The 13,304-nt window shown below is 38.7% G+C and overlaps 1 protein-coding gene across 3 annotated transcripts; it reads right to left on the minus strand.

Annotated features, from left to right (window-relative positions):
• Positions 1-316: 316 nt before the first annotated feature.
• Positions 317-11,864, minus strand: LOC139961063 (uncharacterized). 3 transcript variants are annotated; one of them, XM_071959911.1, is made up of 3 exons: positions 11,708-11,864; positions 2,585-2,880; positions 317-2,224 (listed from the first exon to the last, which is right to left on the minus strand). In XM_071959911.1, the coding sequence occupies exons 2-3, from the start codon at positions 2,856-2,858 to the stop codon at positions 2,145-2,147; spliced, it is 354 nt and encodes a 117-aa protein (XP_071816012.1). In that variant the 5' UTR covers positions 2,859-2,880; positions 11,708-11,864; the 3' UTR covers positions 317-2,144. The 3 variants fall into 3 exon arrangements, with proteins under 3 accessions (XP_071816012.1, XP_071816013.1, XP_071816010.1); XM_071959912.1 differs by lacking the exon at positions 11,708-11,864 and adding an exon at positions 10,193-10,312; XM_071959909.1 differs by lacking the exon at positions 11,708-11,864 and adding an exon at positions 9,146-9,470.
• Positions 11,865-13,304: the final 1,440 nt, after the last annotated feature.

Raw genomic sequence — 13,304 nt, forward strand, 5'->3', positions numbered from 1 at the left:
TTATACCTACGAACTGACGTGAATTATCTCCACCTTGGCATCCCATAGGATTGATGATGACGTCAGTTGAGTGTTGCAGAAAATTAATGAGGTACCGACACCATCATTTGATTCAGATACTCCATACAGCTATGATCGCAAGATAGCGCAGTATCGATAAAACGCGCAAGACGGGCCTTGCGCAATCTTAAGATCGGTGCGCAATTATAGGATCCTAAGAACGCGCAGCGCAATCTTAAGATAGCGCAGATCGGTAAATTGCGCGGAACATATCCATAAACCATTCGAAAGAATATAGACACAAACAGACGGTTCCTATTGCTTTATACACGTTTATTCCGTGTTTCAGTTTTGTATTTCAATATTACATATTCATATCACTTGCATTCCGCAATTAAATTGCAAAGTGGGTGCACACATATTTTGCTATGTTTGCGCGTATGAGAGATGTTATATATATATCACAATAAAAAGAAGCGTTGTCATTTTTACAGTCAGCAATTTTTTCAGACCTTACGAACAATGATTTCCCTACAAAACCACACATAGCCGTAGCACTTCCACAGATGCCCAGTTTTGAGACCGTATATCTGCATGTAGGCATATAATGTCATACGGCATCCCTTGGCTCTATACTAGCAACTATACCTAAGTATACTATACTAACTATACTAGCAATACTTAAGTATACTTAAGTAAGTTACTTTGTACATGAATAATTTATACCTAGCGTCTATGTTTCTCATCCTACACGCCCCCTGCAGAGAACAAAAAGTCTATCACATCCTAAAAAGTTAAAGGATTGACTTTAGTTCGAATTTAAGCCTTAATATGTTATACTCTAAGAACTCAAAAAGAAACATTTTGGTGCTAGTGATGTTCCAATAACTACTTCGGTTCTCAAAATATTCTAAACCTCTGGAATGCTCCTTTGGGGCTTTTAAGTGATGATGATATCGACTTCTCAGCTCAGACTTAAACGGTTATCCATTATTTGAATAAATTCTAATCATCAAACGTGTTCTTTTATCTCCATGTAAACGACAACACCTGGATGACATCCAATGCTCTATTTGTCATTGACACTGTTCCTATGCATTGTTAACATGTTATTTCAGGCCGTAAATATCCTTTTTTTTTCTCTATTGAGCTTTGTAGAGCATCTGAGGAACTGACCTAATGGTCTGTGTATTAGACTTAGTAGTCCAGTCACTTTCGTTGACTAGCCTCGAATGTCTAAAGGCAGGCGCGTAGCCAATTGGGGGCGAAGTGGGCAGCAGCCCCCCCCCCCCCCCTTGAGCATATTTTTTGTATATTTTTATGATATCGCTAGTTATTTCAAAAGAGAAATGCTAAGATGCAACTTACAAGGCCTGGGAAGTGCCATTTCCAGCGATCTGGGAGGCATTTCCAGCCAAAATGTTCTTGTACGCTTCGCGCCAACTTATGGTGGCGCTACGCTCAGATAGTTTGCAATGCCGTATCTACGGCTCTGATAGTTTGCCTAGAGTTTCGCCCTCCCTTGGCAAATTCCTCGCTACGCGCCTTTCTAAAGGGTCATTTCTAAAAAAAATCAACATGCATGATATTGAAATAAAAGCTGAACTGGTGGCAGAGTCATTTTTTAACGGTCTGCAACGTACATATCAAAATTAATTTTGTGCCTAATGCCATCCTTTAACATATACACAGGCGGTGTGCGTTACCAATGCTCCACAGATATTCAAAACTCATGATTGAATTCCACACGTATATTATTAATCCACAATAATCTCGATCTTTAGATTGTTAATCCATGCCAGTTCCTGTCGACGGTTGTTCTTGGCTTAGGCTTACTTCTAAAAGAGATGTTGAGCTGGCTTTATTGAATGAAGTTTCCAGGTGAATTGTCAAGTCTTCTTTTGGAAATGAGCTTGGGAGGACGCACTAAAATATAACATAATGCTTTCAGCTGCTTTTGTACGGAAGCTGCACTTTCATTCAAAGAGGTAAGCTAGGAGGCTACAGCCTACATTGTGTATAAAATCGTACAAAATAATACCACCATTTGGGTAGTGACTCCTTCATCGAAAGGTCACATAAAGCTTTGAGCTTGTGCAGATTCACTTTGGCCTCGTCACGTGACCTAGTAGAGTTCAATATGTTCATATAGTGACCACTACGTCGTTGGCATCAAAGAGCCAAGGGGCGTCGGTGAATTCTTCCACGGTTATGTAGTTATCCCCTGAAATGAAAGCAGGCAATAGTACAACAGATTTCAAAAATGTCTATGGAATGAATTGTAAAGTTAATGCAGAACAAAGAAACAAGGTAAGACAACGCATTTAGAATGACTCGATCAATTCACTCCCATGCAATCGTCAAATATTGTCATATAACAAGTTAACACCGTGAAATTATCTTTCATAGAGGTAGTCTACGTAAAAATCTCAGTTTCCACCCTCAACTCTCGAGTATACATTGGAGGATGGAAAATGGAAATAAAATTCAACTATATATGTTTTCTTTTAATGTATGAATAGTTTTATTTCACTATGGGCCTCATTGATACCCAATGTGATTTTGTAGCCGCAAATTAGCTTACCATTTGCATCAGCCTCAGCGAAAGGCAGCTGGGCATTTTCCTTCTCTGTTGACGTCACCTCCGACAATTCAATCAAACTGATTTTGTGGTCCCTATTTAAATCGTAGACTGTAAAAATTTTGGGAATGTCGATACCATGGAACTCTTCGTGAGTTGCCTGTAAAAAGTCCTCTGCTCTTATTTCATTGGTTGGGTCGATATCTTTGGCGGTGCAGAAATAGAGGGCGCTCAGCAGGGCAAGTATGAGAAGGCGGTGTCCCTTGCAAAACTCCATGTTCAAAGATTACTTTCTGTTTCTGAGGAATGAGGAAACAAAATCGGTTTTGGTCAATACTTTTTTGAACAATTTTTACTGTGGAATTTCGAAGTAATGATACCAATATATATATATTTATTGGACATACAATCAGCGCCCATAGCCTAGTGGCTAGGGTGTCCGAATATAAAGCTGGAGGCCCGGGTTCGAATCCCGGTGGAGGCTGGAGGTTTTCACTGTTCTGGATTTTACAACTCATTACGTTTTCAATTATATATATTCATTTGCCTTTGTCGTTTACCTCCATTTCATTCACAAAAGCATGTTTAAAGTATCTCTTTCGAGATCCGGCATTAGGAATCACAAATGACTTCGAGTTGGTTAGAATCATGTTTGATCTCTAGAGTAGGGCAAATATGTCACCAAAACAGCTAGTATTGTTCGATACAGGTGATAAACGCCTACATTGGAATTACGACCTTCTTTACCGGTTTCGAACCTCTGGACATACAATCAGCGTACACAGCCTAGTGGTTAGGGTGTAAACTCCAGACAGGTCTCAAGTGCTAATTTATCAGGTTTATGAAATCTGTTTCTATTTGATTACGCAATCAGACACAAATGCGATGAGGATGTTCTTCGAGGAGGCCGGTGGGAGGAGGGTGCGGAGGTAGTGTCACCCATTGTCACCATATGCTTACTGGTATAATGTGGGTCAACATGTCACGCGTATTCCAGAATGGTTGATCATTGTGGTTCAGTTATAGGTTGCATTATTAATAATTAATTTGAGAATAACTCTCCAGCTTCCGTCGAGGTTCATTGGTTTACAATTAAAACGTTAAACAAAGACTCAGACTTAATCGGTACCGAAAATAGCTTGTAGATGACTGGAGGAAGAATTCAGCAAGCCACAGAACCAATAAAACTGACAATCGCGTGTAACACGCTTGTTGATGTGGTTATATGCAATCAATCTAAAGCAGTGTCTAATTTAAATTTAAAATTGTCTGAAAATCAAATAGCACAGACTGAGACATCTACTACGGTGGCCAATCAAAGGGCAGAGATGAGTTAAGCTCAACGTATTGGAAAGTTATAAGTCAATGTATCACTGAGATTTGCTTACGTTTTCGTTTTTAACCTTAAGGTTTACATATATATGTCTTTAAGTAGACTATTTTATGCTTTTCATTTGAGTTTGGGTTTAGCTTTGAGCAAGTGTTTTACGAATGGAATATTGCAATGCTTCCAATATAGTATCTAAAATTATAACCCCCACCCCCCCTTAAATAACAAGCAAATAAAAACAGGATTGTTATCTTAGAAGTCTGTATCGACGTGCAGGATAATGGCAAAGTAAAATAGCGCCACCGTTACAGCCATTTGCTTGGGTTTGTGTTTGCACACGCTTGTCAGTTGCCTCTTTACATTGTGTATGGGGGGCACGGGGGGGGGTGAGCGCAGTGATGAGAAGCGAGGGGTATATTTACAACGGTCTAGACTATATTTTGCTTTAGCTTCAATAAATCCAAGAGCTTCAGATGTCTTTATACTTAGTTGAAGAAGATCACTTAGAACATCGCACAACTGTGGGTTGGATGGGTGGAGGGGTTGGGGGGGGGGGGGGTTGTCGACCAATTGTGTTACACTGTTTAAATAATTTGAAATATAGTTGCAATGAAAGTGTTGTAATTCTGTATGTCATAAACTTAAAACAATAATTACACCGTCATCTATCCTCTGCATTCTAGATACGACAGAAGATGGATCAGGCGCAGATCCGCAGGAAACACATGTATACACGTACCCCCTATACAACATATATCCTTCTTTGTACAATCTCTTGATGTAGAACAAAAACCGAATCAAACGTGCCGCTGCTAGCCTGCTTACAATAGGCCTACTTTAATCTATTGTGAGAAACACCTACGCAGTCTTTGTAATTAAAAAAACTACATTAATAATACCAGAAATAAGGTAACCTGCCAACACGTCATTTATATTTATATGCTTCGTTGACCTCATATCGTGGGAATATTAACCACAGGCTAAAAGTTAAATAACAATTAAGCATCACTGAATTACATGGCGCAATAAAAGAAAAACACAAAGAAATACAAATGAATATTTATTGTTTATATATATATATATATATATATATATATATATATATATATATATATATATATATATATATGCCTATATATATTGGCCTATAGACATATATTATAAAAAGAAGCGTTGTCAATTCGAATCTGAGCGTCACTAATCCTCTAAACTAAATTGTACAATAATTTAGATTTTCTCTGGGATAACAACAAATTATCCAAACCCAAGTTTCCATGGGAATAGTCAATATAACTTATCGTAAAAATCTGCTGAAATGGTCCTAAGACATAACAAAGTCTATATCTGCGCATTTTCCCCCAAATAAAATAGATATATAGGCCCTATGCCTACTGTCGTTTACAATTTGTCACAAGGCATTGTCATTAAACTGGTCACTTAATGACGTATTACAAAGAAGGAAGAACATACATAGAAAAGTTCATTCACATATTTGACAGACAAAAATATGAAATAAAAATACCTAGCTGAATTCAATATGATTTGATTCTTAAACAATCATTCGTCGGTGTTTCCTTATTCGGCGTCTTTCAACTAACCTGCTTCTCTTTCGTCACTTCGGGTTAAATACTGCCCTGTAATTATACGCGAAAATGGCGCATCAGAGATCGTTGAAACTAGGTTCCTTGTTACTGTATCTATCAGCATGTGAGCTTGCGAGGTGTTATTATTTTGGTTAAATAGATAGGTCTATATGCGTGGGGCCACTTTTGTGTTCTATGGTGAGTTGCAGCTCGCTATCGACTCTAGTCTTACATGCTTCGTTAAACACCTCTGATATTATTAATTTATTCAATCAAGGCCATTTTGGTCATTAAGGTTTCTCTGGTGCGGTGAAAATCATTCCGGCGTAACGATTCTCTGATCCACAAGGGGAGTGTTGCGCAGCAGACTGGTGTCATCAGTTCCCCGCGTCCATTGTTTTCTAAATTACATCTCCCTAACCTTACAGTGGCGTATATGTTTGTTATCGTGATACTTTGAATCCACATACAATGTTAATGTTTAGTCTGACCGAGATTCTTTATGTTATAGATCAACTATAGTCAATGTTGTAGTCTTTGCGACCTTCCTAATCCTAGCTCTGATAACTTCACGCTGTTTCTCATGCTCAAGGTAAGCTGCTCACACTCTCCTGTCTTATGTATATCCTGATCCACTCGAGAGGAGAAAAGGACCACCCAGTAGGGAAGAACACGCTGGAGGGTCAGGGTCAAACAATGCTATTTGTGGGGTCCAGGACTGCGTTGCAGTCGGGCCCTGTCAAAAGTACAATTATTGAGTTTGGTCTTCAGTTGACGAGTGAAGACTACAAAGAGATACAAAATGACCTAAACTACCCCGATTACTGACTTTCGTAATTTACTTTGCGAACTTCTAAGAACTCGTCAAAACCATAAAATAAAAAAATTGTCTTTATTCTCCAAATTCCCCGTTGCAACCGTACACCTACCTATTCCTTCCCACCCATATAACAATGCATCCACCCCTTTAACGCTCATATGCACATACAGCCAGCATGCTAAATTTATACATCAGTTTTAACGTATTTGATGGCGAAAGACAGTAGCGTCATATGTATAGAAGTGCAAACACCTGCTCTCTCCTTTTTGTCAGTCGGGGTAACTTTCACAAGAGTTGCGACAGTGCACGTTCGAAATTCTGGGTCGTCTCACAATTGAGGTGGTGCCACTTAGGCCTAAATAGTTTGAAACAAGTACAAAGTGAAAGTACAGCGTAATTCAGGCGGGTAGCCAAGGGGTGGCGAAGGGGGCACCGCCCCACCCCCGTTTGAGCAATTCTTTTTTATGTTTTCATGATATCTCGCTTGTAATTTCAAAATAGAAAATGCTTAAATGCAACTTACAAGGCCTTGGAAGTGCCATTTCCAGCGATCTGGGAGGCATTTTCGGCCAAAATTTTATTGTGCGCTTCGCTTAGATACCGTCGCGTAGTTTCCAATGCCGAATCTACGGCTCAAATAGGTTGCCTACAGGTTCGCCCATCCCTTGGCAAATTCCTCGCTACGCGCCTGGCGTAATTTTACCGAAAATTTACACAGTTGGTTCACTGACAAAACGTCTCTGTTTGTTACAGTTTTATTTTCTTTATTATATATCCGTTCAACCTTTGAAGACACAATTTGTTTCCGTTTACACATTAACCCACTTTCCATCCAATTTTGAAGGGATATAAAGCTTAATTAGTTCGTGCAAGGTCAAAATGTAATTATGAGCCGAAAAGATGAAAATAAGCAACCGCATTAACTACACCATTTCCTCCCTTTGAATCGTATTTTGACTCGTGATAAAGTTATATGCTTCATTTGCTTGAAATATGAATATTACATCTGAAAAACACACAGTACCATATTGAAAATCGATTAAGCCCCGGTATCTAGGAAGGCTGTTTATGTCTATACTGCTCGATTGTCATAATATATATATAGAGATATACAAAAGACGACCTGTCATTGAACTAATCCACCTTCCAATTTTATCACCATAGGTTAACGCCAAAGAAGATTTCAAAACGTACCATGAATATCACCAAAAGTTCAACGGAACTCTCATGGCGGGATGCTCCACTCAATTTGCGAGCATTGTCCTGATTTTCACGCTGACAATCAAAGAAAACATGTACGGGTTCTACCGGGCATAAGTCACCATAACACCTGCGTATTTATCAAAGGTATTAGAAACGTTTGAAAGTAGGTCGCTGGAAAGGACTGCGTGAAGTTTTAACACCCGAAGCTGCGGGGGGATATGATCACTTCAAAGATCGAAAATAGTTTCATAACTTTTCAAGAAAAGTATCCTAGATACAAAGCCTGGCCATCAAAAACCAAACAACTTGCTCCAGGGCTCCCTCTATAATCCGAAAATCCTTTTCAAGTTTGTAACACAGGAGGTGCACATAATTTCAAAGGTAGGAGCTTACCTTATTCTAAATCCACCCCCCCCCCCCTCCCACACCCAGTGATTTAGGTAGGGAGTATATGAATGTTTGTAAGGACCTGAGGCGAATGAAAGATTTTATATGAGAATGGAGTATGACCCTGGGGGTCATTAAAGCCGTACTCCCCATGTAGGGCGGTTTGGAAGTATAATTCCTAGCCGAATTGAATCTAACGCGCCACCTGACTGAATCAGTTCCCTCTGGCTGACGATGAGGGGGGGGGGTTGCTCGTGGCAACAGGGCAATATTGCTTAACTGTCAGACTGCCAGTCAGTATAAAAGTGTTATATGGGCCCTTACCACTTCCCCACCCCCACCCTATCGTCTAACAAGCCGTTTGTCATAATATATTAACTAGTCCTGTGTGCACACTTATGACGTCGTTGCTCTTCAAAAATTGCTTGCATGTTTGCGATCAGAACACTGTGAGTCATGGTAAACAAATGTAATTTCGACGAAAAGGAACTAAACAAAGAGCTCCTGTCTTAAAGTTCCCCGTATATGATTACTATCGACTGGAACAGTATAGCATCGCTCGGTTCTTTTACATTTATAACCTAAATATATATACAGTGTGTCCGTGTCCGTGTGTGGTATGTTTGGATACGCCTACCTAGTATAGTTGTTTTCTCTGCCGTTCTCTGCACTAAATGACATTGATACGAACATTTTCTTCATGTGATAGAAATCATATGATGTTAGGTTACACAACGTGTTTATAACTGTAAAAAGGCCAAAGTTGGAACCAGCGTCTCCTGCATGGTTTTATTCTTCCTAAATAGCATAACTGCGTGCGGCACCACCCACGGCCACCTCTCTCTCTATCATATTTATCCCCTGATCAACAGCAGAGGGCAAATATAGAATCATCTTACTACTTAACGTTAATTGAAACATTGCACTTTCCTTTATACATACGTAAGGCTACCACCACCACCCTTCCCCCGCCCTCCCCATCACCATACCGTTCCAATTCCATCCCAATAACCCAATTCATTGAGTGGCAGGTTTAACATTCTTTTTCAATGGTGAGTTTTCATTGGTCAATTGGTTCCGTACAATATTTGCTAAAATCCATAAGATGCTTAATTCTTAACTTTGGGCATATGGGAATTTTCTTTTCGAAAGGAATGCACGATCTATATGTATTTTCTTGTCTAGTATAGAATATGTTGTACGTTTACTATTGAATAACTATTTGTTTTACTTATACTTACATATTGGCAAGTCCAGAGATGATAAGAATACCATAACTTGATATTTATGTCCGGTTTTAAGAGCCGTCTTTCATCGATGATGTCTAAAACATAATATGTAGTCCCGTGACGTATACAGTTTTAGCGGTATAAACTTAGAACTCAATGCATTCTCATGGAACTTTGAAACTCCAGAGATCTACCAACCACGATGACCAGGTCCCGTTCGTAAATTGAATTAATTACAAGCGATGTGAGAAATAAGTTACACTACATTTGTTATGAAGTATTGAAAATGTTCCGTGCGGATGGTGCCCTACAAATGTACTTTAAACAGTCTGGTAAACATTTTCAAGTGCGCAGACAACGGCTCCTTAATCTACGGATGCTGATACGAGCCAGTCAGCTGGTTCGCTTATAACCACTTGATTTTGATGTTTGTTTTTTTCTCTCCTGTTTTGAACAAATTACATTTCTGTGTTCAAATCCAATGGAATGCATCATGTATGAAGTGTTCTGGTGATACTGAAAATGTACAATGTTAAAGGTCGAACATGGGTGACCAGTGGGCTATTTGACATTCAAGCACATTAAAGGCAAATTCGATTGACCTTTGAAAACAAGTAGATGCCTAATCAGATAACATAGCAAACACGTACGTTAATACTGACAGTGTAACTGTTTATATGAACTATTTAAACAACATAATACGGTATATTCGCCGCACCTCTTTCTCTCGCTAATCCAGTCTGCTTTGCCGTAACGAAAGAGCCAATGCGTTTGTCATTCGATATATATAAATATATATATATATATAAATATATATATATATATATATATATATATATATATATATATATATATATATCTTTATAAATGAATGTGTGTAAGTGTGTGTGTAGGTGTATTCGTTTATATCCGACCTGTTTCTTCGCGTATATAATCTCCTTCCCCTTTGTTATCGGAGTTTTATAAATAATGAAATACCAGTGACAGACATAATCATGAATGATTCCCAATAATAATCGTATATATATATATCTTTAAGTCCAACGTGTTTATACTCACATTGTACTCAGATAGTTCGACTGTTGAGTCAATACTTCCTAATACTGACTAATCGTGGCATATTCAGACGTTGTTTGCCTCCCGGTTTATGTGAACAAAGACGGACGAGTCGGTTTAGCTATATCCCCGCTTGGCCGCTTTTACGTTGAAGTATCCGTAATGTTATGTGCTCTATATATTGACATGCGTATAACTCCCTTATCTGTAATCAGATTGGAATATCAACAATGTTTACCTATTTACGTGTTAAAGCAGTTGGTTGCAGTTGACATCAACATTATATAAACCGCTTTTCAACCAGATTTTTGCCTTTTCTTTCACGGAAAGAAAAAACAGTGATGCCTTTTTTATAGATGGCACTAGATTCGAACTAGTGATCCAGTAGGATTTTAACCTGGTACAGTCTCTTTGTATTATACTTTCATTAGCGCTCAGTCGAACTACCAACTGCGCAATCCAGCCCTTAGTTGCATGATGGTGGCAATCCTGTATAGCCATGTCTTTGCTGGAGTACCCGTCAGAAAGCCATAACGTGTTACTATAGGGATACAAACCCCCACTTGCATTTGATACAACCCAGAAAGCGGCAGGGATGTGATTTCAAGAGAAATTCGGTTTTCTGTATTTGCCATATATGTGTAAGTAATTTAACAACGGAAAACTGTAAATTAACAACGGTAAAACAGATAGTTTTTCATGTAGGATGTATTAACAAAAAATTCTCTATTTATAATGGGAAAATCAAGAAATATCTGTATAAAATATACACAACATAAAATAATAAGAATAGGTGAGAGGTTCCTATATATTTTATAGGCCTCTGAAACAAATGTTCATATCCAGAGTTTTTATTGCATTTTTAACGGTAATATTGATATGATTTGTGTATTTGGTAAATGTTTGCTAACGTTAGGGTTATCCTTTCTGTTTCACATCAAAATATTAGCTCTGGCGCATACCCTCTTCTCCGGGCTTAATTTTACGCCCTCGCTATGCAAGCAAGTTGGCGCTCTCCCTCCTCCCCACCCCTCTCTTTTGAAAATCTCTTTCGGTTTTACGATCTCATTACACAGACAAACTGCGCGCTGTTCTTTAGGCCTGTCTCTCCCTTTCTCGGGACACTTGGGCCCTCAACAATATAGCAACAGGAGAAAGTGAACAGCATAAAGACAGCTACATAAGCAATATGAGACCCTGAATTGAATACTCTCTGATAGTTAGGCTATACAGTATAGGCGCTACCTTCAAATCCCCAAAGTGGTCTATATTGAATCTCAGTTGGCGTTCCACGGAACAACGTAGGGCTACAATTACTCCAACAGCCAATGAGCGAGCCTCAAACGATCAGACACGAAACTGTGATTTCTTTTCTTTCGTTCTTTTTCATCTTTAATTATGTACACTTGATGTATTTTCCCGCTGTTCAAGTGGCAGTACTTCAAAGAAACATTGGATATTATTTTATTGGCTTCTGTCGCCAAAGTAAATTTAAATTCGTTTTATACGAAATCTTACCTTCAATTCATCTCAAAGGTTTCCATGTGTTTTTCTTCTATTCTTTCTTCTGACAAAAGTCTTGTCTCCCTTGCAACAGTTTGTATATGTAGTATATAGAACTATCAATGAAATCTCTTCAGTAACATGTAATGCATGTCCGCTCCATTTATATACCGTCTGATGTAGAAGAAAAGTAAACCTCGTAAGTAAATACACATGAACAAATAGTTAATATACCAACCAAGTACCCATTCTTCGACTCGCATGGTGAGTTATGTCAAAGTAATTGACGGCCATTAAATGGCTGTTTGCCATCCACAACAAAACCTTGTTACAATCAAAATCGATAATAGCTGTTCAGTGAAATTACGTGAAGAATGAAAAGCAGACATACACCCATGGCTCTTCTGTGGCACCTCTGGTCCAAAGTTGAATGCTTTCTTTATCGACCGGACCCACCTCGATGGTGTGGCTGTCTGAAGGTGGCCTGACGTCAATGGACATGAGACATGCACCGGGGTCTCCTTAATAACAATTACCCTCTAGCTCGTTGACTTCAAGGACCTTGCTTTATTGCATGCGTAGATTTCCTCTTCTGGAGAAGTATAGGGGTGAGGGAGGTTGTAGGTTTAGTTTATTTATTTATTTATTTATATGTGCCATCTGTCTGTTCAACTTGTTTCGTATTTCGGAAGAAGACGCTGCTCGGATCGAAACTTCTTAAGATAAGATTTTCATTGATTTAGCTAAGAAACCCTCCACCAATTAAAAGAATGAGTAATTAATGATTTTTATTCAATACTCATCGTCACGTGGTCCGGACAATTTCTAATAACCGGGTTTTTTGGGGGGGTGAGGGGGGTCTTTTTTTTCATATTTGAAATTAATATGGTCGAGGCTGGAAGTTTTTTTCACTGTTCTGGATTTTCCAACTCACGATTAGGCCATTAGCATTTTCATTTTAAGTACTGAAGTATAAAAATCGGAAATTTCTTACTTTTTTTGCTATTGGGCATTTGCATGTGATTAATATTCAAATAAAAAAGGAAGCAAAATCATGTCCTTGGCGACGAACTTGGGAATCAATCAAATGTATTTTTTACTGGCTCAAACTTCTTCACTTGGGTGAAAACATCTACAGAAGGATTCCTTAGTTGGACCAATTTACAATCCCCCCTTTTTTCTAGTAAATACTAGATCTTTTTGTTAAACGTATACTGACCAAACGTAAGCCTATAATAAGCTGCTTTATACAATGACTAAAGCCGTAAGGCGTTGATGACGTCACAGATGCATTCACACGTGCCTTTTCCCCACTCATTTAGTTTTGACGTAAACGTTTCTCTCAAGCCTTTCAACTATTGAACATACACCTATTTATAGTCGATGATAACTGAATGATTGAACGAGAACGGACAGCTTGTAATTACGCCATTCTTACCGTATCACAAAGATGTTGTTTTTTCTTCTTCTTCTTACCCCTTTCTGTTATTATCGAGTTACGGTTCGGTGGACCTCTTCATGACCCCTTTTTCTGCTCTAGGTGACCCTCTTTGAATCTTCACTCCGTTAAGTTCTCTTGTGGTGCCTCAATGTCACTACAGGATTATTATTC

This window comes from Apostichopus japonicus, chromosome 20, assembly GCF_037975245.1.
Source record: "Apostichopus japonicus isolate 1M-3 chromosome 20, ASM3797524v1, whole genome shotgun sequence".
Lineage (NCBI taxonomy): Eukaryota > Metazoa > Echinodermata > Holothuroidea > Aspidochirotida > Stichopodidae > Apostichopus > Apostichopus japonicus.